Here is a 27,328-nt window from a genome sequence, read left to right as displayed (position 1 = left end):
TAGGGCGGAGATCGCCTCTTAGAGGTAGGTACTGCAGAGAGTACAGGGCCAGTGATCTCCTAGATTAGTTTTGATTGTCTAGATGGGTCAGTGAGCAATTTCCCAGATTTTTTAAATTTTTTTTACCTCTCCCAGGAGATGACATGGTTTCGAGTGGAATGGAGCATATACATTGTGATACACAAGATATCGCAATGTATGGGACAGGCTCGATAGATCCGTCATTACTTGTATGTTCATATCACTGAGATACTTGAAACTGGGATTACAGCTCTTTCTATAGCTGGTTATCTCACCTCCTAAAACTCAGTTACATCTAAACAACAGTAATTCATGGCTGAGGGAAATAGTATTGTAGAATGGAATGCTTTCAGTATGAAGTACTCTCCATACTTCATGGCCGTAGTCCCTGGCCATAGACCGCCCTAAGTGGAGGAAGTGTATTCGGGAGGGTGCCGAGCTCCTCGAGTATTGTCACTGAGTGCATGCAGAAATCAAGCGCAGGCAGCGGAAGGAGCTTGCGGCAAACCAAGCTCCCTGCCTACCCTTTCTCTCAACAACTATATGTCCCACCTTTTACAGAGACTGTGGTTCTCGTATTGGAATGTACAGCCACCTAAGAACTCATGCTAAGAGTGGAAGCAAGTCTTCCTCGATTCCGATGATGATGACTCTCGATATGGTTGGGTGGAAAAAAAATCAAGAAATCACTAATTCTACCCATTAAGATAAATCTCCTTTTTCTCCATTTGTAGAAGGCCCCTTATAGCTGGTCTCAAAGCCAAGACACAGCAGCTCACCTGACATAAATAATGGGTACATATGAAAACAGTCTTATGAAAACAGTCTTATTGCAATAATGTAGATCAGCATCCTTCCTGGTTCTAGGTAATAATCCAGGGGCCATCAGTAATGTAAAAATCCCATACTGGCCAGACACTATTGTCAATTTAATTTAAAACATGGTGTTACTTGCCGCATCTCAATATGACATACCTGTAATCCCTCACACCACTGAGCTTTCGATTTCAGCTGCATCAGTGTCCGGGGCTCTAAACCATTGACAATTAGACATATTTGGCATTCCTACATGGTAAAATTAAAGGGCATGCCATTGGCAAACTGAATGCTTACCTTGTTCTGCATTCTCTTCCACATTGCTGTAATATTTAACAAATTCATCCATTTCATCTACCGCGAACACCTTTGGTTCCACAAAGCTCAGCAGTGAATAGAGTTCGTGAAGATTGTTCTGCGCCGGTGTTCCAGTTAACAGCAGTGTGAATCGTACTGAAAACTACCAATAAGCAATTAATCACTGACAACCACAGTTCCTTTAAATTGTTTTGATGCTGCAATTCAATACATAATGTGTAATGCAAAAATTACAGAAACCAAGATGTGACATCCTCAATAAAATAAACTCAGTATAAGACACACATGTGTAGAAAATGTCTTACTGTTTTCAGAGCCTTATGCAATAGAGAGTTCTGGTTCTTCAACCTTTGGGCCTCATCCACAATCAGTACACTCCAGCTCAATCTGGAACACAAGGCAACATTATTTCAGTTTAGCTCAGTCGAAGATTGAAAGAAAACTAAGTGTAATTTAAACTGACTTGTTCTGATAAATTCTCAGATTCAAAAGAAATACAACAGACTTGTCAACTCGTGCAATTTCACAAAATCTTGGACACTGGACAGTTATACAAAATTTGATTTTGTGCAACAGCTCCACATGGTGATAGTTTTTAGTTTGGCCTAAGTGTTTCTCCAGCACACCATCTGAAGGAATCAGCTTTGATCATATTTTTATGTATCGCTTTCAGTGTGTTGGCTGGCCACTAGATAATAAGTAAGTAGTTAAAATAAATTTTTGGCCTCAAAAACATATTGGTTGGTTTTAAAATAATTTCCCCCTTGATTTTTCACTTCGGTTTCATTGTTAGTACTGACAGAATCTTTTTAAGGGGAGTTGTTTTCTCCCATCTTTTCAGCAACCCCTATTCTGCATTCAAACTGATATTAGCTCGTTTCCAACTCATTTCCGCAGGCACTGCACTTCTAAACTTTGCTAGACATTTTTGATTTTTTTTTATCTGTCGTGTTTCAGGTTCAGGCAAGATAAATACAGACGGCCATTCGATCCATCTTAGTTCTTCCATCAATCCAGGATAATTTGCACTCCCCCCATGGGAGCATCTAGTTTTCTCTTCATGATTCCAGAGTTTTTCCCTCCACGACTCTACATTGATATCCATTCCAGATATTGATCACTCTTTGTGTGAAGACTAATCTTTAGCTGCCTTCTTCTGCTTTTATCACCCTTTAAAATGGGCATCCTGTTTGCAGTTACTTGGATATTCCCAGTATTTATAGATTCCCTCATAATCACCATCAATTGCTCAATAATCTCCTCCTTTGTCTTTGTACCCTGGAAGAAATATATATTCCTGGGTATTTGTTTGTTTTGAGACCTTTAGTCTGTAAAGGACATCCATCTAATTTATATTAAAGTCATTGTTATTCACATCCTAATGAACTGTGTTCATTCTGTTAGTTGGCATTTGTTTCTGCTGATTTTAATAATCCTTCAACTAGGCTGGAGTTTAATATTTTGATATTTCAAGTAACAGTGTTGATATTTGATGTCTCCAAGATAAGAGGAGACTAATTGATGCCCTGTTTCTGACTGCTCCATTTTTGATCAGGGCGGAGGAGCAGTGAGAGATCGGGGCCCAGGAGCATCGTGATCAGGGCCCAGAAGAGGCAAGGGCCCAGGGGCAGCATGGGCCAGCCCACATTGCGATCTATGGCTAGTAGGAGCATGTGTGTGCACTAGGTTCGTGCAGCAGAGCTTGGTCTCCAGTCGTCTTGGTTAACCCTTGCCACTGGATCAAGACCTAGCTCTGTCAAGCCCGTGTGGTGGCTGGTGTGTAACCGCACGTTAAAAGAATCCATGCACAGGCATCTTCCACCCTTCAGTATGTAGTTCGGGACCTAGAAATACCTGCAAACTCATCCCTTTTTGGTGTGGAAGCAGGTCATCCTCAATCGGAGGGACTACCTAATACTATTAAAGTCATTCACTCTAATTGGAAGAAGTAATCATTCAAAATACTAACTATCATACATTATGAATTCTCTGTTTCAGCCTCATTTACATATTTTATGATTCTCACCTCTTCCCTGATTACCCTCTTACTTATAAAGTACTGACAAAATAGTTCCATTATGTTTTGCATCTACAACTATGCTCTCCAGAGTCTTTGCACCACCTTTTGAATATGTTTTTGCAAGCTCCTATATTAATGCCAATAAGCCTCTGCAGGCTTTGTAGAAATTGTTCTGCATCCTTACTTCATATCTGACTGAACTAAATGCATGAACAAAACAGTCAGTTACAGAGTACGTAGATAACAAAAACAAAATCAAATTTAAAATAATGCAATGAGATATAAAACATCGATTTTGGATAGGATGTTGCAAGAGGATTGATGAAGACTGTATTCTAATAGAAGCAACAAACCAGTCTATTTGTGAAACACTTAGAAATTTTTCTGAAACAATACCAGATGCATTTCTCACACAATGAGTGTTAGAAATGCGAAGTGCATGGATAAATATAATGTTCAACACAACTCCAAGACATTTTGTTTTACTTTGATATTATTTCATCTAAAACCATTTTTCTCTGAAAACAAATTATACTAAGCTTACTAAGTCATAAGTTGATAACAAAAAATCATTTAAAAAATGTGATTGATTTTATTAAAAGTATTTAGTATTAATATTACTTGTCTCCAATAATACAACGACGTTGCAGAGTAACTCACCTACTCAGAAAAGAAGCATCTTTCAGGCAAATCTAAACCCAACAACAAAAAGAAAGTTCAATACTTTATTAGGAATAGTTTTGCATCTAATCTAGAAAGCAACAACTAAGCATCCACCCATTTACTATTAAGCATATTGTGACCATCAGGCATTAAACTTTTGACATGTCATCGAGTGAGAACCTATATTTTTGAACCTTTTTCTATCACAGACATTTCAAGCTGAACCACAGGTTCTTTTTGCAGTCTTGGAAAATCAACTTTTGTGCTAAAATGTTACAGAATGACTCATTTATTTAATACCTATAGCTAAGTTTTAAAAATAAGTATACTGCCCCCCAAAAAAATTTCCACATAAGAGGCAATTAACAGCTTGTGGTTTCAAATCAAAAGAATTAAACGATGTATAGACAAAAATTATATTTAGTCCAGCTACATCCAATAATGAAAGATGCCATAATAGGTTGAAGATTGGCATGTACTCATGTCTTACTTGGGATATGATATAGGGAATGGTAGCATAGTGGTTAAGTTACAGGCCTAGTAATCCAGAGGCCTGGACTAACAATCCGGAGACATAAGTTCAAATCACCCGGATTGTCAATAAGGAGTGCAGAAGATACCAACCTGGGGTTAGGTACCAACCTGGGGAAGCTGCAACACAGGACTACATGATGCATGCTAAACAGCGGAAGCAGCATGCTATAGACAGGGCTAAGCGATCCCACAATCAACGGATCAGATCAAAGTTCTGCAGTCCTGCCACTTCCAGTCATGAATGGTGGTGGACAATTAAACAACTAACGGGAGGAGGCTCCATGAATATTTCATCCTCAATGATGGCAGAGCCCAGCACACAAGTGCAAAAGACAAGGCTGAAACGTTTGCAACTATCCTCAGCCAAAAGTGCCACTATGATCCATATTGGCCTCCTCCTGACATCCCCACCATCACAGAAGCCAGTCTTCAGCCAATTCGATTCACTCCATGTGATATCAAGAAACAGCTGAGCGTCCTGGATACAGCAAAGGCTATGGAATCTGACAACATCCCAGTTGTCGTGCTGAAGATTTGTGCTCCAGAACTAGCCACCTATAGCCAAGCTGTTCCAGTAGAGCTACTACACCTTATCAATAAGAACAGACATTGACGACAAGATTCAACATCGCCTCCAGTGCAGCCTTCGGCCGCCTGAGGAAGAGAGTATTTGAAGACCAGGCCCTCAAATCCACCACCAAGCTCATGGTCTACAGGGCTGTGGTAGCCCTCCTGTATGGCTCAAGAACATGGACCATGTCCAGTAGATGCCTCAAGTCACTGGAGAAATACCACCAACGATGTCTCCGCAAGATCCTACAAATCCTCTGAAAGGATAGACGCACCAACATTAGCATCCTTGACCAGACCAACATCCCCAGCATTGAAGCACTGACCACACTTGATCAGCTCCGCTGGGCAGGCCACGTCGTTCGCATGCCAGACACGAGGCTCCCAAAGCAGCGCGCTACTCAGTACTGCTTCACAACAAGCGAGCCAAAGGTGGGCAGAGGAAACGTTACAAGGACACCCTCATAGCCTCCCTGATAAACTGCAACATCCCCACCAACACGTGGGAGTCCCTGGCCAAAGATGGCCCTAGGTGGAGGAAGTGCATCCGGGAGGAGGCTGAGCACCTCAAGTCTCATCACCGAGAGCATGCAGAAATCAAGGGCAGACAGCAGAAGAAGCCTGCAGCAAACTAGTCCCACCCATCTTTTCCCTCAACGACTAAGTGTCACATCTGTGATAGGGACTGTGGTTCTCATATTGGATTGTTCAGCTACCTAAAGACTCATTTTTAGAATGGAAGAAAGTCTTCCTCAATTCCAAGCCTATGATGATGATGACCACACTGACATCAACCCGACAATGTTGAAAACTGCCCAGGTACATCTTGACCACAAAAAGCAGGAAAAATCTAATCCTGCCAATTACCACCCCATCAGTCCACTCTCAATCATCAGCAAAGTGATGGAAGGTGTTGTCGACAGTGCTATCAAGCGGTACTTACTCCCAATAACCTGCTCACCTGACTCCATCTAACTTTCCACCATCTACAAGGCACAAGTCAGGAGTGTGATGGACTACTCGCCATTGGCCTGGATGAGAACAGCTCCAACAACAGTCAAGAAGCTCGACATTATCCAGGACAAAGCAGCCCACTTGATCGGCACTCCATCCACCACCTTAAACATTCACTCCCTCCATCACCATCGCACTGTGGCTGCATTGTGTACCATCTACAAGATGCACTGCAGCAACTCGCCAAGGCTTCTTCGACAACATCTCCCAAACCCACGACCTCTACCACCTAGAAGGACAAGGGCAGCAGGTGCATGGGAGCACCATCACCTGCAAGTTCCCCTCCAAGTTACACACCATTCTTACTTGGAAATATTTTGGCGTTCCATCATCATCACTGGATCAAAATCCTGGAACTTCCTTCCAAACAGCACTGTGGGAGTACCTTCACCACAAGAACTGCAGCGATTCAAGAAGGTGGATCAAGGGCAATTAGGGATGGGCAATAAATGCTGGTCTTGCCTGTGACACCCACATCCCGGAATGATTTTTTTTTAAAATGAAGACATTACAATATTAATGTAGTAGTGACTGTATATATGCAAGTCAATGCTAGTTATCCTTAATACCTCATAAGTGGTGAGAAGTACGTGGAAATTGCAATTTTTCAGGTCTTGTTGCAAAGCCAGTCTTGTATCTTTGTCTCCTGTGTACATAACCAATGAGAGTCGTGGAGCAAACCTGCAGAATAATAATACAGTAGCCAATATAAATATATAGTAAGAGTGGTATGGTGGTACAGCACACTGGAGCTCCAACCTGAAGATTCAGAATGCTGCCAGTTTGCATCTGAGGTACACTGTAAAGCCAGTTGCTCATTTAAGCCACATGAATGAGAAAGGAATAGAAAGAAAGAACTTATATAGCGCTTTTCACTACCTCAGGACATCCCAAAACGCATTACAAGTACTTCTGAAGTGTAGTCACTGTAGTAATGTAGGAAACACGACAGTCAATTTGCACAGCAAGGTCCCACAAACAGTAATGTGATAATGACCAGATAATGTTTTTTTTTTGTTGGGTTGGTTGAGGGATAAATATTAGCCAGTAGACCGGAGAGAAATCTCCTGCTCTTCTTCGAAACAGTGCCATGGATCTTTTATGTCCACCTGAAAGGTCAGATGGGGCCTTGGTTTAACATCTTAGCAGAAAGATGGCATCTCTGACAGTGCAGCACTCCCTCAGTACTATACTGGAGTATCAGCTTAGATTTTCTGCTCAAGTCTCTGGAGTAGGATCATAACCAGAGGCGAGAGTGCTACCAGCTGACCTATGGCTCACACATTAAACAAATTAAATAAAGACATAGCTAGCCTTCTGCAGCTCTGAGTTCCTGAATCAAGAGATGCATTAACAAAAAGGAAGTCACCTGTTTACAATCTCACTCATAGTATGTCTTGGCAGAAATGGAAAAATATCTAAGAGTCGGTACAAACAATATAAACCAGAAATATGCAAAGAATTGTTTTAAAATTATCACCATATCTTCTTACCTTAGGTTTTCCCAGGCTCAGATCTCTGTTGCTGAGAGTGCAAACTGCACCCAGATCTTTGCCTATCTAAATAAGAACATAGGAAATAGGAGCAAGAGTAGGCCATACGGCCCCTCGAGCCTGCTCCATCATATAATACAATCATGGCTGATCCGATCATGGACTTAGCTCCACTTCCCTGCTCACTCCCCATAACCCCTTATCAGTTAAGAAGCTGTCTATCTCTGTCTTAAATTTATTCAATGTCCTGGCTTCCACAGCTCTCTAAGGCAGTGAATTCCACAGATTTACAATCCTCAGAGAAGAAATTCCTCCTCATCTCAGTTTTAAATGGGCGGCCCCTTATTATAAGATTATGCCCCCTAGTTCTAGTCTCTCCTATCAGTGGAAACATCCTCTCTGCATCCACCTTGTCAAGCCCCCTCATAATCTTATACGTTTCGATAAGATCACCTCTCATTCTTCGAACTCCAATGAGTAGAGGCCCAACCTACTCAACCTTTCCTCATAAATCAACCCCCCCATCTCTCGAATCAACCTAGTGAACCTTCTCTGAACTGCCTCCAAAGCAAGTATATCCTTTCGTAAATATGGAAACCAAAACTGCACGAGTGTTCCAGGTGTGGCCTCACCGATACCCTGTATAACTGTAGCAAGACTTCCCTGTTTTTATACCCCATCCCTCTTGCAATAAAGGCCAAGATTCCATTGGCCTTCCTGATCACTTGCTGTAACTGCATACTAACCTTTTGTGTTTCATGCACAAGTACCCCCAGGTCCCACTGTACTGCAGCACTTTGCAATTTTTCTCCATTTAAATAATAACTTGCATCACCTCACACTTTCCAACATTATACTCCATCTGCCAAATTTGTGCCTACTCACTTAGCCTGTCTATGTCCTTTTGTAGATTTTTTGTGTCCTCCTCACACATTGCTTTTCCTCCCATCTTTGTATTGTCAGCAAACTTGACTACGTTACACTCAGTTCTTTTTTCCAAGTCGTGAATATAGATTGTAAACAGTTGGGGTCCCAGCACTGATCCCTGCAGCACCCCACTAGTTACTCATTGCCAACCCGAGAATTAACCATTTAGCCCGACTCTCTGTTTTCTGTTAGTTAGCCAATCCTCTATACATGCTAATCTTTAACCCCCAACCCTGTGAACTTTTATCTTGTGCAGTAACCTTTTATGTGGCACCTTGTCAAATGCCTTCTGGAAGTCCAAATACACCAAATCCACTGGTTCCCCTTTATCCACCCTGTTCGTTACATCCTCAAAGAATTCCAGCAAATTTGTCAAACATGACTTCCCCTTCAGAAATCCACACTTATTCTGCCTGGCGGAATTGTGCTTTTGCAAATGTCCTGCTGCTGCTTCTTTAATAATGGATTCCACCATTTTCCCAACCACAGATGTTAAGCTAACTGGTCTATAGTTTCCTGCTTTTGTCTGCCTCCTTTTTTAAATAGGGGCATTACATTTGCAGTTTTCCAATCTGCTGGGACCTCCCCAGAACCCAGGGAATTTTGGTAAATTACAACCAAATCATCCACTATCCCTGCCGCTACTTCTCTTAAGACCCTAGGATGCAAGCCATCAGGTCCAGGGGATTTATCTGCCTTTAGTCCCATTATCTTACTGAGTATCACCTCATTAGTGATTGTGCTTGTGTTAAGTTCTTCCCCCACTATAGCCCCTTGACTATTCACTGTTGGGATATTGTTTGTGTCCTCTACCGTAAAGACTGATACAAAATATTTATTCAGAGTTTCTGCCATCTCCATGTTCCCTATTACTAATTCCCCGGTCTCATCCTCTAAGCCATACTTTAGCCATTCTTTTCCTTTTTATATACCTGTAGAAACTCTTGCTATCAGTTTTTATATTTCAAGCTAATTTACTTTCATAGTCTATCATCCCTTTCTTAATCATTTTTTTCAGTCATTCTTTGCTTCAGATGACAATGTCTCCTTTGACATTGTCACCCAGGCAGGACAAACCATCCAAATTTTCTTCCCGCATGTGGGAGACACTATGGTTTCTACCTGGCAACTCTATGCTCCAGGCCAGGAATTAAGTGAAGTGTAAAAAGAAATTAAATCTGCAACATTCCTACTCCATCACAATGCGTGCCACTGTAACATAACATGCCCTCCCAAGGTATACATTTTTAAGAAGTACATCGACTGAACCAAAATTTCAGATGTAGGCTGAATGAAGGATGGACTATTTTGATGAATGCTCTTTATTCCACCACAAAATGTTTACATTAATTCAGTAGAGGGTCATTATACAATAAAATACTACAACTTCAATTTATTATAACATCTTTAACAGCGGAAACAAATCTCAATGTGCTTCATAGAGGCACAAGGATAAAATGAACGTCGAGCCAACGAAAGAGATATTAGGCCAGGTGACCAAAAGCTCGATTGAAAAAATGGGTTTTAAGGATGGTCTTAAAGGAGGTGGAGAGGCAGAAAGGTTTAGTGAGGGATTTCCAGAGCATGAAGCCTTTCAGTTGTTTTTCAGTGAGTCTCACTAAGTGATTTCGGAACATCTATATGATAAGATAATGTCCCAGAATTATCGTAGAAGGCTGCCCACAAAGATCTAGCGATCTCTGTGTCATGAATTTCAGCTCTCCCGACGTTAATTTGAATCCGGCGCCAAATCAAGCAAATCTCCAGCGTCCAGCAACAGTGATGTCATCAAGCAGGCAAAGCGGCCAATCACATTGAAGAATTCTCACAGACAGCAAACCAGGAAGTAAAATGCACAGATTCTAATTTACTTTTTATAAATTTTACAGAGACTGAAATAAAGTTTGGAACATACACATAGGATTAAGGTAGAAGCTGAAAAATCATAAACAAACTTTAAAAAATATTATGTTAAAAACCATGTCATTCTTATCATATTAATGGAAACATTTTACATTCCACAAATATAAATTAGGTTTTCAGGGCCAGAACAGTTGTTCTGAAGCCAATACGCCATTAAAACCCCGGTTACACCTCTTTCAACAAGGCTTAACTTTAATGAGGCGGGGAGGATGGGGGGGGTGGCGGGGGGTTAACAGTGATAGTCCAGCATAACAAGGGAAGTTTTCATCAGGAACTGTGATTTGAATTGATTGCCAGCTCTGGGGAGGAGCAGGGAATGACTGAATATCCACTTTTATCGGCGCATGTAAAAGTTTCTGTCACTTTCAAAGGAATAATGACGGTGAACGCTGACAGTTTCATTGTCATTACCACTGCAAAATCCGGGCTATAATTTTGGAAAATCATAACCCAAGGGTTGCAATTGATGTTTTCACAACCAAATCGATTTAACATTGGAAATATTTAGCATTGTGTTATTACATGCTATTAGGATTGTGTGCATTACCAAAGGATGAAACTCTCATCTGGTTAAGTTGTCACTTTTAACTGTGCAATAAAGAAGCGTTTAATGGGAAAAGATGGTTGTAAAAGACTGGCACTGCACAAGAACATTTTACTGGACAAATAATGTACTTTTTTTTCATCGAGTTATAGTGGCCCAAGTTTCCCCAACCCCTTTTTCCAACGCACTTACCCGTGGTGCGTCGACTTTCTACTCCAAAAACGGAGCCGCAAGTGCAGCTGCTGATTCTCCCCACTCCATGGACCGCCCTAGGGTCTGCGCCGAAAACAATGCCGGCAGCTGTGCACATGCGCAGTGGAGTCTGCGCACAAGTGGCCAAGTGGCCTGCCGCTGCCTTCCCACGCTCACTTAGACTCCAGTTCATTGTTGTAGCCTCTCGCACCCCCATTGCCTGCATCCTCTGCTGCCAGTGCTACCCCTCCTGTTCAGTTGGTGGAGTGTGTGCGCGGTGTGTGCCGAGGGAAGCTTGCCGGGGAGCCCGGGGGAGCAGGAGCAGGAGCAGGAGCTTGAGGAGCCCAGGGGAGCAGGAGCAGGAGCTAGAGGAGCCCGGGGAAACAGGAGCAGGAGCTGGAGGAGCCCAGGGAAGCAGGAGCAGGAGCTAGAGGAATCCAGGGGAACAGGAGCAGGAGCTGGAGGAGCCCAGGGGAGCGCAGCTCGAGTCTGGGCCACCAGATCAGCACCAGGAGTCATGCAGCACGTTTGAGGCGGAATTCTTCGAGATACGATACTGGGGGGATGAAGCTACTGGTTTGTGTCACTGATCACATCTATGTCAAGAAATTTCAAAGCATTAATACCAAAAGACAATATCCCTTTTGGACTTTATAAATCGAGTTCAAGACTCAAACCACTCTGAGGGCTACAAGAAACAGGTTGGTGCAGGAGACTTTTGATCGGAGGTGTGGGGGGAGGGGGGTCAGAGCTTTGATGGGAGGTTGGGGGGGGGGGGGGAAAGGAGGAGTGTTTCTTTAAATGATTTAGAAAAAGAACAAGCTACTTGAATTAGAAAAGTTGTCCCTAGACTGTCTGCTGATAAGAGCAGTAAGAAAGGCAGTCAGCACCATCAAAATTCAACTTCTGATATAAATGATAATAAAAAGTGCATATATTATGAAGCTTTATTGAACAAAATGTGTAAATTATGCAAAAGTTACAGTACAAGATCTGTATTAGTTGTTGTGAAGGTGTTTATTGCTTTGCAAGGTCCTCTGTGCTTCCCTTCCCTTTCCCCCCGACCCATTTCTGTCTACCTGCGCTGATTTCGTAACTCTCCATAAGGTTTTTCTGTGTGGATACATACGCTGGCCTAAGTTATTTTGGTAGTTTGGAGCAACTATTAGCTGGCCAAACTGGCTTAAATGGCCCAAACAGGTTTAGGTGGTGGGTAACGCCGCCTTTTCAACAAAACAAAACTAAACTAAAAAAAATCCTAACTAACTCACTTACACTGGAGCAAATTAAATGTGCAGAATTGTGACTTTTAAGATACTCCAGAAAAATCAAGTTGCTCCAAAAAAAAATGGAGCAACTTCAGGGGAAACTTGGGCCCACATGGATAGCAGTAAGTAAATGGATAAGGACAATTTTCACTTTGCGTGATCATGTAGAATGGGTGATGTTGGTTTAGCCGCGCATTATACATTTCTCCTGATTCTCATTTCCTTTGAAGTTGCTGCAAATGAAAATCGGGAGAGGTGTATAACATGTCATCCGTTTTATACTTATCACCTAAAGTCAAAATTAGCTCCACTGTATTAACATAACATAACGTAAGACATAAGATAAGAACTAGGAACAGGAGTAGACCATCTAGCCCCTCGAGCCTGCTCCGCCACTCAACAAGATCATGGCTGATCTGGCCGTGGACTCAGCTCCACTTACCCGCCCGCTCCCCATAACCCTTAATTCCCTTATTGGTTAAAAATCTATCTATCTGTGATTTGAATACATTCAATGGGCTAGCCTCAACTGCTTCCCTGGGCAGAGAATTCCACAGATTCACAACCCTCTGGGAGAAGAAATTCCTTCTCAACTCGGTTTTAAATTGGCTCCCCCATATTTTGAGTCTGTGCCCCCTAGTTCTAGTCTCCCCGACCAGTGGAAACAACCTCTCTGCCTTTATATTGTCTATTCCTTTCATTATTTTAAATGTTTCTATAAGATCACCCTTCATCCTTCTGAACTCCAACGAGTAAAGACCCAGTCTACTCAATCTACCATCATAAGGTAACCCCCTCATCTCCAGAATCAGCCTAGTGAATCGTCTCTGTACCCCCTCCAAAGCTAGTATATCCTTCCTTAAGTAAGGTGACCAAAACTGCACACAGTACTCCAGGTGCAGCCTCACCAATACCCTGTACAGTTGCAGCAGGACCTCCCTGCTTTTGTACTCCATCCCTCTCGCAATGAAGGCCAACATTCCATTCGCCTTCCTGATTACCTGCTGCACCTGCAAACTAACTTTTTGGGATTCATGCACAAGGACCCCCAGGTCCCTCTGCATCGCAGCATGTTGTAATTTCTGCCCATTCAAATAATATTCCCTTTTACTGTTTTTTTTCCCCCAAGGTGGATGACCTCACATTTTCCGACATTGTATTCCATCTGCCAAACCTTAGCTCATTCGCTTAACCTATCTAAATCACTTTGCAGTCTCTCTGTGCCCTCTACACAACCCGCTTTCCCACTAATCTTTGTGTCATCTGCAAATTTTGTTACACTACACTCTGTCCCCTCTTCCAGGTCATCTATGTATATTGTAAACAGTTGTGGTCCCAGCACCGATCCCTGTGGCACACCACTCACCACCAATTTCCAACCCAAAAAGGATCCATTTATCCCGACTCTCTGCTTTCTGTTAGCTAGCCAATTCTCGATCCATGCTAATATATTTCCTCTGACTCCGCGTACTTTTATCTTTTGCAGTAACCTTTTGTGTGGCACCTTATCGAATGCCTTTTGGAAATCTAAATACACCACATCCATCAGTACACCTCTATCCACCATGCTCGTTATATCCTCAAAGAATTCCAGTAAATTAGTTAAACATGATTTCCCCTTCATGAATCCATGTTGCGTCTGCTTGATTGCACTATTCCTATCTAGATGTCCTGCTATTTCTTCCTTAATGATAGCTTCAAGCATTTTCCCCACTACAGATGTTAAACTAACCGGCCTATAGTTACCTGCCTTTTGTCTGCCCCCTTTTTTTAAACAGAGGCGTTACATTAGCTGCTTTCCAATCCGCTGGTACCTCCCCAGAGTCCAGAGAATTTTGGTAGATTATAACGAATGCATCTGCTATAACTTCCGCCATCTCTTAATACCCTGGGATGCATTTCATCAGGGGACTTGTCTACCTTGAGTCCCATTAGCCTGTCCAGCACTATACCCCTAGTGATAGTGATTGTCTCAAGGTCCTCCCTTCCCACATTCCCATGACCAGCAATTTTTGGCATGGTTTTTGTGTCTTCCACTGTGAAGACCGAAGCAAAATAATTGTTTAATTCATATGGAATAATTCATATGGAGTACTTGGACAAGCTAATTATCTTCATCCACGAAATATGCCTTTAATATTTTACTGCTCTCTCAATCAGTGAGAGGGGGGGGGGGAAAGAGAGATTAAAACTGAAAGACAGAGCAACACAGAAAACAGTATAAGTATTATATTTTAAATGTTTTTACCCTCCCAGTTCTTCTGTCCAATTCCTCAGCACTGACAGTGGGCACAGGATCAAGAAAGGATCTTTCTCCTTTTGTCTTCCAGTTAGATAGAGAAGGAAAGATATTGACTGAAAAAAATGGGAACAGTTATTTAATTGTATTTTCAGTAAGTTGGCACCAAGTCCCGCTCGCCCATCATTCCTGTCCTCACTGATCTACATTGTGGGTCCCCCAACGCCTCCAATTTAAAGTTTTTATCCTCATGTTTAAACCCTTCATGGCCACACCCCTCCATGTCACTGTAAGCTTCTGCAGCCTTACAACTCCTCCACCAAACTCTCCATTCCTCTGAATCTGGCCTCTTGTCCATCCCCTCTCCTTGCGCCCCACCATTGGCGGTCGTGCCTTCAACCATCTAGGCCCCATGCTCTAGAATTGACTAAACCCCTCTATTTCTGCAATTCTTTCTACTTGTTTCAGATTCTCTTTAAAAGTCACCTTTTTGACAAAGCTTTTGATCATCTGCACTAATATCTCCTTCTTTGGCTTAGCGTCCAGTTTTTTTAAACTACATCTGTGTTGTGAACTGCTTTGGAGGCACTATATATATCCAAATTGTTGTTAACCACCAGCTTGCAGCAACCACTTATTCAGTCTCCTCTTTCATTTTTTGCTATGGTTTTTGAAATAACTACTATGGTGGGACTAATTTCCAGGATGGATTTTTCTTTGTTGAGCTCTGGAAATGCTCAGGAAAATAAATAAACAACAAGTTAAATTCCTTACGTTCATATAATGAAAATATGTCTCCGTAACTGTTGTCTTTGCAAGCCATTAAAGATTAAGCAATGATCTCAAAGTACTCTTGGCGGTCTTGCCTTCAACGTATACTTGTTCAAGTATTCTGAAGACAAAATTTGTTCAAAAGCACAAAGTACTTATGTTCCTCATTGCTATTTTTGCTGTCAAATTCTTTTCCCAACTATTCTTTCCTGGAGGCAGTAACTCAGTAAGGTTTCCTACAGTACATCACCTAAATGTCCATTCATCATCTGTGAGCTTAAAGAAGGATTGCTCAAGTGTTTTTTGACCATGGTTCGATCACAGTGCTGTTTTGAGCCAGAGTCCACACATGGTCACAATAACAGCAACTGGGAACAGAAACCCCCTCCCCAGCTCAAAGATGCTGAGGCCAATTATAGCACCATGCCTGCTGCCCCAATTTGGAGGCACTAATATTGTGCAAACTATGGAATCAAACCCAAAGCCTTCCTCGTCCATATGGTTTAGTACATGTAGCTTACAATATACAGTACATTTACTCACTAAAGCAGAGAACTATTTTTAAATTTCTTACTAAATGTCATGAAGGTGCTGGTAGTATATTCTTTAAGAGAACAGCTCCGCAGGTCGGCAGGTATAAGAGCTGGAGCGGCATACCACTTCAACCTCCAGCATGCGCTGTTCCAAATGTGCGACAATTTTGAGATGGGTGACTGGGTGACGTCATCAAAACCCTGGTCGCCGTTTTGGAGCGTGGGCAGGCCCAGGTACAGAGGAGTGAGAAGGTCGGGGCGGTTGATGCGAGATGCGGTGAATGTTTATGGCGGAGGAGCGGCAAGAGATCATGGCGGAGGTATGACAGATGAGGGTACGGGGCCAAGAAGAGCAGTGGGCCCAGGGGCAGCATGGGCCAGCCCACACTACGAAATGTGTGCGCGCTAGGTCCATGCAGCAGAGCTGGTCTCCAGTCATCTTGGTTAATCCTTGCCACTGGACCAAGACCTAGCTCTGTCAAGCCCGTGTGGTGGCTGGTGTGCAACGGTCACCACACGTTAAACAAATTCACGCACAGGCATCTTCCACCCCCTCAATTGGAGTTCAGGACTGGAACATCGGGTCCTTCATCGAAACATCTGTGAACTGGTGGAAGCAAGTCATCCTCGTTCGAGGGACCACCTATGATGATGAGTATATTCTCAAAACCAGTTAACCCTCCAAAAAATATATGCACCTATTATTGGCACAGTCCCCATGGAAGTATCCAACCTTTTATTTTAAGTGGTGGATCTTCTGTTCAATTGCTCACAAAAAATTAGGATTTTATGAACATTGAGTTTATTACAATAATTTTCATGTTTATCTTCACATCTGTTTTTTGCTTCTACCTCGTTTTATATTTTTCACTTTTACCTCCTTTGTTTTATTTTTTCTTTCCCATTTCTCCCCCTCTATTGAGCTTGAGTGTCCTTTTTTCCCATTTTATTGTTCCTTGATTTTATTCTCAAATGCACTGCGTCGGTACCTCAGTTTATTAGGTTTTAGTCTTACTATTTTTCCGCTGTCTATTTTATTTCAGAATGCTCTATTGTAATATATAAACTGCGTGGCCTAACTCTTTCCCTGTCTGCTAGAGTACAGTCTAAAGGTGCAGGTGTATTACTGGGGCCAAGGATTTAAAATAGGGCTTGAGCACAGGAAGAGGCCAGAGTTGGAAAGTGCCATTATCCCAGGCTGTCCATGGAGATGGGAGCTTTGGCAAGATCAGTCATGGCAATGGAGGATGTGCAATGGCTGTGTGGGAGGTTGCAGAATTCCTCTCTGGCTTAGTCAAAGCAGAGCCCAGCACGAGGTGTCAGGGCCATTGTCACATAAGCTGAAACTTGTCAATCTTTGCATTCATCCAGATCCAAGTGAATTAAATATAGGTCAGTTTAAACAGTTATGTGATTTTAAAATCCTGGTGAGCAAACTGCTAGCCTTATGAGATTGCTAGAAAGTGATACCAGTTATTTATTACTATTATCCAATAAGCTGTCTCAAGAGCAGTATCAACCATTTATTATTATTAGAGTAGATATAATTACACACAAATTTGTATAAAAGCTGTTTTACCTGGCACGTTTTACCAAGACCCATTTCATCTGCGAGGATGCTGCCATGTTGAATACCATGGCACTGAGCCAGCCAATTTAAGCCACTAAGTTGATAGGAACGAAGGCTTATACCTAAAAAGAAACATGTGACTAGTAACAAAGCCCCGCTTTTGATATGGTACCACATAAACGAGTTATGATTAGGTAATGGCACATGAAATTAAGTGAAATAGGTAGAGAGGAAGTTGGAGGGAAAAGGAGGAAAAGCTAAGCATAAAAGGAAGACTGGTAAGGTATAGTGAGCGTTGTTCAGTGTTGGTTGCGACTCATATTTACTATATCTATATATATATATTTATATAAATGATCTGGCTTTAGGAATTAAAGGAACAATGTCAACATTTGCTGATTATACCAAACTGGAGGACTGCAGGAGATAAGGCTAGCAGCATGGGCAGATGCATTTCAATGCAGAAGTGTTAAGTAATGCATTTTTAGAAGACTAGGAAAATGCACCTTAAATGATAAGATTTTAAATAGAGTAGAGGAGCAGAGGGATATTGGTGGACAGATCATTAGTCAAATCATTAAAGGTAGCAGTGCAAATAGACAGGCTGCAAAAAAGACAAACTGAATCCTTGGTTTTACATCTAGATGCACAGAATACATGAACAAGGAAGTAATGTTGAACTTGCACAAGACTTGAGATGGACCCCAGCTGGAGTAGTGTGTAGTTAGGGACACTCCATCATTGAAAGGTGCAGCATAGATTCATTAAGATGTTACCGGGGCTGAAGGGTTACGATTCTGAAGAGTGGATTGAAAAGTTGTTTTTTTCCACAACAGCTGAGAGGATTAGGAAGTGGCCTGACAGAGGTCTTCAAGATTACAAAAAGTTTTCATGTAAATAGTGATAGGTTGTTTCCACTGGTTGATGAGACAGTAATGAGAAGCACAAATTCACAAAAAATTAAAAGGAGGGTTAGAAGAAAATGTCTTCACACAGAGAATGGTTAAAATTTAGAATTGTGTTCCACAAGCTATTAATAAACCAGAGTCCATCGTTTCCTTTAAAAGAAAATTAGATAGTTCCTTGAAAAAGAGGAAATTTAAAAGAGATCTAAGCAGCGCAGTGGGATTACGACTAGGTGGCTGACGTGGAAGAAAACACCTGCATTGACTTGATCAGCTTCGTGCATGTTTCTGTGCTGTAACATTCAATGAGTTCATGATAAAATAATATTGCTTTTCAGTGCAATAATCAGTACTCAAAGCTGTTCATGTCTAAAACACTGAGCAGTTTCATACACGTTCTACTCTCCATACTATAGTATGTGTGCCAACATATTTATTGTTGAAGCAAAATCAAGGTATTGCACAAGAGATGAGAAAATGCGACCATCTAATATCCACAACTTTATTGCTTTATTAAAATATGCAAGTTAACTTTTTTTTTAAAAAGCTACTTTACAGATGAATGCAATATATTGTTTGATGGAATAATTATATATACAGTTGGTAAAATGGTAAAGCAATGTGACAAACGTCAGTGAGTATCAACTTATTATGGTATATCATAACTCTAATGTATAATGTCCTCTCACCCTTCTAAGAGTATTATTTATTTTAAGTAAAATAAACAGCTGGGTACTATTTTGCACATTGGATTAGCACACTGCTCTTTCAGTCTGGGGGATTAGTTTGAGCCCTGCCCAGATTGTTGGATTGGGTACAACATCTCTTCCCTCTGCTGGCTATGAGGGTTCTACATTTAATTCTTCGAGGCACTGGCCTAAAGCAGAAAACTGCCTCTAATTGGTTACGACTTTATAGTCTGGCTCAGCAAGGTTGCAAGAATGACTGTAGGGATATGGAAATGTCACACTAAGTAGGGGGGGTCTATCTTGAGACTAGAAAGAGAAACAAAATTGCAAGCAGCATTCAACTTTACAGTAACAACTTGCATTTACATGGCACCTTTAATGTAGCAAACTGGCCCAAGGCACTTCACAGGAGCATATTTATTTTACACTTGGCCACTTAAGGAGATATTAGGACAGAGATAGTTTTAAGAAGTGTCTTAAAAGGAGGAGAAAGAAGTAGAAAGGCAGAGAGGTTAAGGGAGAGAATTCCAGATCGTAGGGCCCAGGCAGCTGAAGGCACGACAGCCAGTGGTAGAGCGATTAAAATCAGGGATGCGCAAGAGGCCAGAATTGGAGGAGCGTAGAGATCTCGGAGAACTGTAGGGCTGGAGGAGGTTACAAAGATAGGGAGGGGCAAGGCCATGGAGAAATTTGAAAAAAAGAATCAACATTTTAAAATTGAGGCACTGCTGCACCGGAAGCCAATGTAGATCAGTGAGCACAGACTAAAATTGTTCCAGCTCTTTGAATGAGTTACTCACTTAGTCCCTTTCATTTCTTTTTGCTTTTTTATATTTATCAATTTCCTTTTTAAAAGGGATTTAGATTCTACTCTTTTCTGAAAAGAACATTGCAGGTCCTAACAGCCAGCTGCATAAAAAAACTCAAGAGCGGTGGAAATTCGGTCGCGCCACATTTGGGGCAGTAACCCAGGCGGAGCGGTAATTTTAGCACCTTGAAAAAGTTTGCACCCTCCGCTCAGAAATTCATCCGAATCGGTTGAAGAGCTGACAGGGGCGTTAATGGAGCCGTTGCACACTGCAGCTGGGGTAATGAACGTTTGGTGGGTAAATTTCCTGGATCCATTGCGCATGCACGGAACTCCGATTTAAATCCTGGGAAAAGCCAAGTCTTAAAGGCATGGCATAATAATGCACCCATTAAAGTTTTCAAAATCACTTGTTTTCAAGCTGTACTGTTATGTCTGTCTGCCGCTGCAAACTCGGAGGCTCATGCACCATGCTGTATAAATGTTGCACTGACTGTGACCTTCAAGGGAAGCGCTTCCTCATCCCTTTAAATCGACACCAATAAACGACTCTACAAGCCTGTACCGACTTTTTCCAGACGTTGTTCTTGGCGGTCGTACCTAATTTTGCAACCGGACGCAAGCATGGCGCCAGGAATACGTCATGTTCGGAGAGATCGTCAGCAGCCAGGCGCTAATGGTTTGCGCCCCCGGTGAGCCTCTAATTAATGTCAGGGCGCTAAACGCTCTGCTCCCAGTCGGTAACCTCTTACGCTCCCAGTAATGCCCCCTTCTGGCCACTAACAGACATTAGGCAACCCCTGATCTCTTCCCCAATTCTTACAGGAATGTTCTTAAATTTATGCTCTCTAGTTACCGATCAATAGTTTTTCCTAATTTACCTTGTCATTTTGAATACCTCGATCAAATTTCTTAACCGCCTTGCCCCGTGCCACACTCTGCTCAAATGGAAAGAGCCCCAGGCTCTCCTCATAACAGAGTTAGCATGTTCCATGGGGGGTAGAAGATGATCATCAAAATGCCAGCCACACTACACTGCTCGCATACACATTCTTGGCAGTCAATTACAGAGCTGCATTGCCAGGGACTTGGGAGATCAAGTCTCCAAAAGTCATCTCAGGCGAGAAAGGTATATACACACACATACACAAGGCGGCCAATATGGAAAAATTATTTGGGGAAAATGCACTGTGGTTACTTTAGTACTATTGTTGTCACTCAGCTTATTTAGCATACAATCCACAGGAAAGAATGACATTCCAGCCACTATATTTTAATCTTGTACCAATGCACTTTTGTGTTATGTATCCTTAATTCGTCCACTCAAACTGCTCCTCCTACTAACACCACTAGTGAAACATGCTCCAAACACAACCCAGAACAAATTCCATATTTACAACTAGCTATTTTTAACAATTCAAGACGATAACTACCGACCATTTGCATTATTACACAATAAAAATATTCAATTTCCTCTTCTAACATCTGATTGGCCTGCATAAGGATTGCTTCCGGAGTCTGATTGGAGGGATTGGGCACTTTCCGCGGACCAATCGACTGTCCAGGCTCCCAAACCCACATCCCTCTTCCGCATGTATAAATAAAGTCGATTCCAACAGTGCAGTGAATGCAAGTAGTTTTTATTTTGGACGGCAGATGATCACCGCCTAACGGGGGGGGGGGGGGGGGGGGAGGGAGGAGGAGGAGGAGAAGGAGGAGGAGGGGGAGGGATAGTTATTTACAAATAAAAGTTAGAAACAGGTTATATCCAGGGCATCAACAGTAATTGCCGAGTGAGCCAGGGCGTTTGGGTGCTAAGAGTGGCCGGGTTAAAGCAGTTTCATAGAGGAATTTGGGGCTGGAGTGAGACTACAATTAAAGCCGCGGTTTAACCAAGGCAGACCTGTGCGGAGTGCGGTGTCCCTGAGCAAGGTCTCACCGGGAGCCGGGTTAGAGAGAGCAATACTACCCCTTCCCCCCAGTTACACAGCACTGACCTGTCAGACCCTCCTCTCCCCCCCCCCCCCCCCCACAGTTACACAGCACTGACCTGTCAGACCCCCCCCCCCGTTACACAGCACTGACCTGTCAGACCCTCCCCACTCCCCCCCCCCCCACCCCCCAGTTACACAGCACTGACCTGTCAGACCCTCCTCTCCCCCCCCCCCCACAGTTACACAGCACTGACCTGTCAGACCCCCCCCCCGTTACACAGCACTGACCTGTCAGACCCTCCTCCCCCCCCCAGTTACACAGCACTGACCTGTCAGACCCTCCTCCCCCCACCAGTTACACAGCACTGACCTGTCAGACCCCCCCCCCCAGTTACACAGCACTGACCTGTCAGACCCCCCCCCCCAGTTACACAGCACTGACCTGTCAGACCCTCCTCCCCCCCCCGAGTTACACAGCACTGACCTGTCAGACCCTCCTCCCCCCCCCCCAGTTACACAGCACTGACCTGTCAGACCCTCCTCCCCCCCCCCGCAGTTACACAGCACTGACCTGTCAGACCCCCCTCCCCCGCAGTTACACAGCACTGACCTGTCAGCAGCCCCCCCGCCCCAGTTACACAGCACTGACCTGTCAGACCCCCCTCCCCCCCCAGTTACACTGCACTGACCTGTCAGCACCCCCCCCCAGTTACACAGCACTGACCTGTCAGACCCCCCCCCCCAGTTACACAGCACTGACCTGTCAGACCCCCCCCCCAGTTACACAACACTGACCTGTCAGACCCCCCCCGTTACACAGCACTGACCTGTCAGCACCCCTCCCCCCCAGTTACACAGCACTGACCTGTCAGCACCCTCCCCCCAGTTACACAGCACTGACCTGTCAGACCCCCCCGTTACACAGCACTGACCTGTCAGACCCCCTCAGTTACACAGCACTGACCTGTCAGCACCCCTCCCCCCCAGTTACACAGAACTGACCTGTCAGACCCCCTCCCCCCCAGTTACACAGCACTGACCTGTCAGCACCCTCCCCCCAGTTACACAGCACTGACCTGTCAGACCCCCCCGTTACACAGCACCGACCTGTCAGACCCCCTCAGTTACACAGCACTGACCTGTCAGCACCCCTCCCCCCCAGTTACACAGCACTGACCTGTCAGACCCCCCCCAGTTACACAGCACTGACCTGTCAGACCCCCCCAGTTACACAGCACTGACCTGTCAGACCCTCCTCCCCCCCCCCCCCCCACCGCAGTTACACAGCACTGACCTGTCAGACCCACCCCCCCCCCAGTTACACAGCACTGACCTGTCAGACGCCCCCCTCCAGTTACACAGCACTGACCTGTCAGCACCCCCCCCCAGTTACACAGCACTGACCTGTCAGACCCCCCCCTCCAGTTACACAGCACTGACCTGTCAGCACCCCCCCCCGTTACACAGCACTGACCTGTCAGACCCCCCCCCAGTTACACAACACTGACCTGTCAGACCCCCCCCGTTACACAGCACTGACCTGTCAGCACCCTCCCCCCAGTTACACAGCACTGACCTGTCAGACCCCCCCGTTACACAGCACCGACCTGTCAGACCCCCTCAGTTACACAGCACTGACCTGTCAGCACCCCTCCCCCCCAGTTACACAGCACTGACCTGTCAGACCCCCCCCCAGTTACACAGCACTGACCTGTCAGACCCCCCCCCTCCCCCGCAGTTACACAGCACTGACCTGTCAGCATCTCCCCCCCACCAGTTACACAGCACTGACCTGTCAGAGCCCCCACCCCCAGTTATACAGCACTGACCTGTCAGACCCCCCCCCCCTCCGTTACACAGCACTGACCTGTCAGACCCCCCCAGTTACACAGCACTGACCTGTCAGACCCTCCTCCCCCCCCCCACCGCAGTTACACAGCACTGACCTGTCAGACCCACCCCCCCCCCCCCCCGTTACACAGCACTGACCTGTCAGACCCCCTCAGTTACACAGCACTGACCTGTCAGCACCCCTCCCCCCCAGTTACACAGCACTGACCTGTCAGACACCCCCCTCCAGTTACACAGCACTGACCTGTCAGCACCCCCCCCCAGTTACACAGCACTGACCTGTCAGACCCCCCCCAGTTACACAGCACTGACCTGTCACACCCCCCCCAGTTACACAGCACTGACCTGTCACACCCCCCCCCCGTTACACAGCACTGACCTGTCAGCACCCCTCCCCCCCAGTTACACAGCACTGACCTGTCAGCACCCTCCCCCCAGTTACACAGCACTGACCTGTCAGACCCCCTCAGTTACACAGCACTGACCTGTCAGACCCCCCCCCCTCCGTTACACAGCACTGACCTGTCAGACCCCCCCAGTTACACAGCACTGACCTGTCAGACCCTCCTCCCCCCCCCACCGCAGTTACACAGCACTGACCTGTCAGACCCACCCCCCCCCCAGTTACACAGCACTGACCTGTCAGACGCCCCCCTCCAGTTACACAGCACTGACCTGTCAGACCCCCCCCCGTTACACAGCACTGACCTGTCAGCACCCCTCCCCCCCAGTTACACAGCACTGACCTGTCAGCACCCTCCCCCCAGTTACACAGCACTGACCTGTCAGACCCCCCCCAGTTACACAGCACTGACCTGTCAGCACCCCTCCCCCCCAGTTACACAGCACTGACCTGTCAGCACCCCCCCAGTTACACAGCACTGACCTGTCAGACACCCCCCTCCCAGTTACACAGCACTGACCTGTCAGCACCCCTCCCCCCCCCCCCAGTTACACAGCACTGACCTGTCAGCACCCCTCCCCCCCCAGTTACACAGCACTGACCTGTCAGCACCCCCCCCCCCCCCCCCAGTTACACAGCACTGACCTGTCAGCACCCCTCCCCCCCCCCCAGTTACACAGCACTGACCTGTCAGGCCCCAGCGCCTCACATCCTCCTCCTCAATCTCTTCAAACGCTGCCGGTTGGCGGCTGATTAAGTTGCGAAGGTTTCGCAGAAAGTGGGACATGTTTAGTTCTTTGTACAAACGGAGGGGAGACCAGGGCAGCCTCAGTGGGTGGCGGCCGCTCGCGGTCCTCCAAAGCTGAGGATTGCTGTGTCGGAGCAAGAGTGTCCCCTGCCCTGAGGTGTCGGGTGATCCAAGCGGGGAATGCGGGCGCGCATGCGCTCTCCAATGCAGACTGTTGGGTAAGTTTTAGGAACTTTGATGAAACTTCTTAAAACATAGTTGGTAGAATATCAGAATAATGTAACGATATTTTTTTTTAAACTTGAAATAAAAACACCCTGAAAATACAGCAACAGAAATGCTAAGAATGCATAGAAAGTTACTTTTGTTTTTTCCAGTCTGGATATTTTACTGTTTGTTTCCCAGCCTTTCTTATTCTTTCTTTAGTCTGCCAGAAACTTTTTGGTTGAAAACCAGTCTGTCCTTATCTTAGCCTCTTATCAAAAAAACTGTCTTGAGCATCAAAGTGATTCAAAGGAAAGTGGCTTCATTGCATATATTCAAGAGGGAGTTAGATATGGCCCTTGCGTCTAAGGGGATCAAGGGGTATGGAGAGAAAGCAGGAAAGGGGTACTGAGGGAATGATCAGCCATGATTTTATCGAATGGTGGTGCAGGCTCAAAGGGCTGAATGACCTACTCCTGCACCTATTTTCTATGTTTCTATGTTTCTATCTTGCATACCTTTTTTTTCAAAATGTGGTTATGTTTTTATACTCAGACCTTAGATATGTTATTGATAGTTTGTTTTAAAATAGGGATCTGGATTCCTTCTGATTTAAGATTCACATCCAAATTATGGTTGAATGGCTCCACATTTCCAAATTATCAATCATAAGGGTCTTTAAGCTAAAGCCATACCTAACATAGGCTGACTATACTGCCCCATTTTCCAGGGACAGTCCACGGATGAAGTACCTGTATTGTGTTCCCGGGTGAATAATGTCCCTGGAAGAGTCACTGGTTCAAGAAACTTGTCCCTGAATAGGGCCTCTTCATTGGTCTGCTGAAATGTCAATCTTCGTCATGTTTTAGATCTTCTAGATCAGAGTGCAGCATTTATAAACACAAAATATAACATCAGACCATTTGTCTCTCCATGTGCTTGGCTTCTTGGGTTTTGGTCATCTAGTTTTTCAGGTCCACATTTTAAACATAGAAACTTCTGTCTTTTTAAGAATTTCCAAGTATTGAATAAAATATTTTAACCCCTCTATCTTGTGGGATTTACTCTTATTTGCTAAACAATACCCATTAATGTCTTGGTTCGATCTATTAAATATTTTCCCTTGTGGCTTACCTACTCTCAACTTTCTCAAAGATTCCCTTATGTAGAATAAGGGCTCGCCCATTTAAAACTGAGGCGAGAAGAAATTTCTTCTCGCAGAGGGTTGTAAATCTGTGGAATTCTCTGCCCCAGAGAGTGGTGGAGGCTGGGTCATTGAATATAGTTAAGGCAGAGATAGACATATTTTTGAACGATAAGGGAGTAAAGGGTTATGGGGAGCGGGCAGGGAAGTGGAGCTGAGTCCATGACCAGATCAGCCATAATCTTATTGAATGGCGGAGCAGGCTTGAGGAGCCAAATGCCCTACCTACTCCTGCCCCTATTTCTGATGTTCAGATCTGCCTCTTCCCCCTCCTACTGAATGGGAAGGTGGTTCTCTAAGTGCAGACAATGGAGAAACAGATAAGGTGCATGGGAACTTGCCAGTTCGGGCCTCATGGAGCAGAACCAGATGTTCACAGAAGCTTTTAATTTGAGGATTTCTCACTTCCAAAATCATTGACACTGAGGTTGAAATTATCCCTAAATTACCTGTAAATATCTTTGTCATTGAAATCGGCCATGCGGGCCTTCTTCACAAGCTACTGTCTGCGGATACCACAGTCACACTGCAGAAGGCCATCTCCGTGAGCCAGGCATTCATGACCTCGACCTGTTCCTGGGATTTGTGATGCCAACCTCACTCTAGGACTAAACTAAAACCTCCGAGAGGGACACATGGAACCTGCAAACCCAATGTCCCAAGCCAGCAGAATATATAGTTTATCCTGTGCTTTGGTGGAATCATATAATGTACCCAATGCAGACTAAACAGTGGTCTTTAATATTTGGTCTTACATAAGAAATAGGAGCAGGTGTAGGCCATTTGGCGCCTCGAGCCTGCTCCGCCATTGATTAAGATCATGGCTGAGCTGATCATGGATTCAGCTCTACTTCCCTGCCCGCTCCCCATAACAGTTTATTCCCTTATCTGTCTATCTCCGCCTTAAATATATTCAATGACATAGCCTTCACAGCTCTCTCAGGCAAAGAATTCCACAGATTTACAACCCTCTGAGAAGAAATTCCTCCTCATCTCAGTTTTGAATGGGCGGCCCCTTATTCTGAGACTGCCCCCAGTTTTAGTTTCCCCTATGAATGGAAATATCCTCTCTGCATCCACCTTGTCGAGCCCCCTCATTATCTTATATGTATCAATAAGATCATCTCTCATTCTTCTGAACTCCATTGAGTAGAGACCTGTCATGT

General features: G+C 44.5%; 1 protein-coding gene across 2 annotated transcripts in view; it reads right to left on the bottom strand.

Moving 5' to 3' along the window:
• Positions 1-24,918, bottom strand: part of chd1l (chromodomain helicase DNA binding protein 1-like) — a 142,044-nt gene extending 117,126 nt beyond the window's left edge. Inside the window, exons 1-7 of one of the 2 annotated variants that reach the window (XM_070893717.1) lie at positions 24,694-24,918; positions 17,426-17,538; positions 14,552-14,658; positions 6,526-6,637; positions 3,836-3,867; positions 1,461-1,542; positions 1,135-1,297 (exon numbers count right to left, since the gene is read on the bottom strand). In XM_070893717.1, the coding sequence (XP_070749818.1) occupies positions 1,135-1,297; positions 1,461-1,542; positions 3,836-3,867; positions 6,526-6,637; positions 14,552-14,658; positions 17,426-17,538; positions 24,694-24,793 (709 nt within the window). In that variant the 5' untranslated portion in view covers positions 24,794-24,918. The remainder of the gene's footprint in view (positions 1-1,134; positions 1,298-1,460; positions 1,543-3,835; positions 3,868-6,525; positions 6,638-14,551; positions 14,659-17,425; positions 17,539-24,693) is intronic. The other variant, XM_070893718.1, reaches the window with a different exon arrangement.
• Positions 24,919-27,328: the final 2,410 nt, after the last annotated feature.

This window comes from Pristiophorus japonicus, chromosome 11 (assembly GCF_044704955.1).
Source record: "Pristiophorus japonicus isolate sPriJap1 chromosome 11, sPriJap1.hap1, whole genome shotgun sequence".
In the NCBI taxonomy this organism is placed as follows: domain Eukaryota; kingdom Metazoa; phylum Chordata; class Chondrichthyes; family Pristiophoridae; genus Pristiophorus; species Pristiophorus japonicus.
Note: the sequence above shows the minus strand (reverse complement) of the source record. Positions and strands in the feature narration are given on the sequence as shown.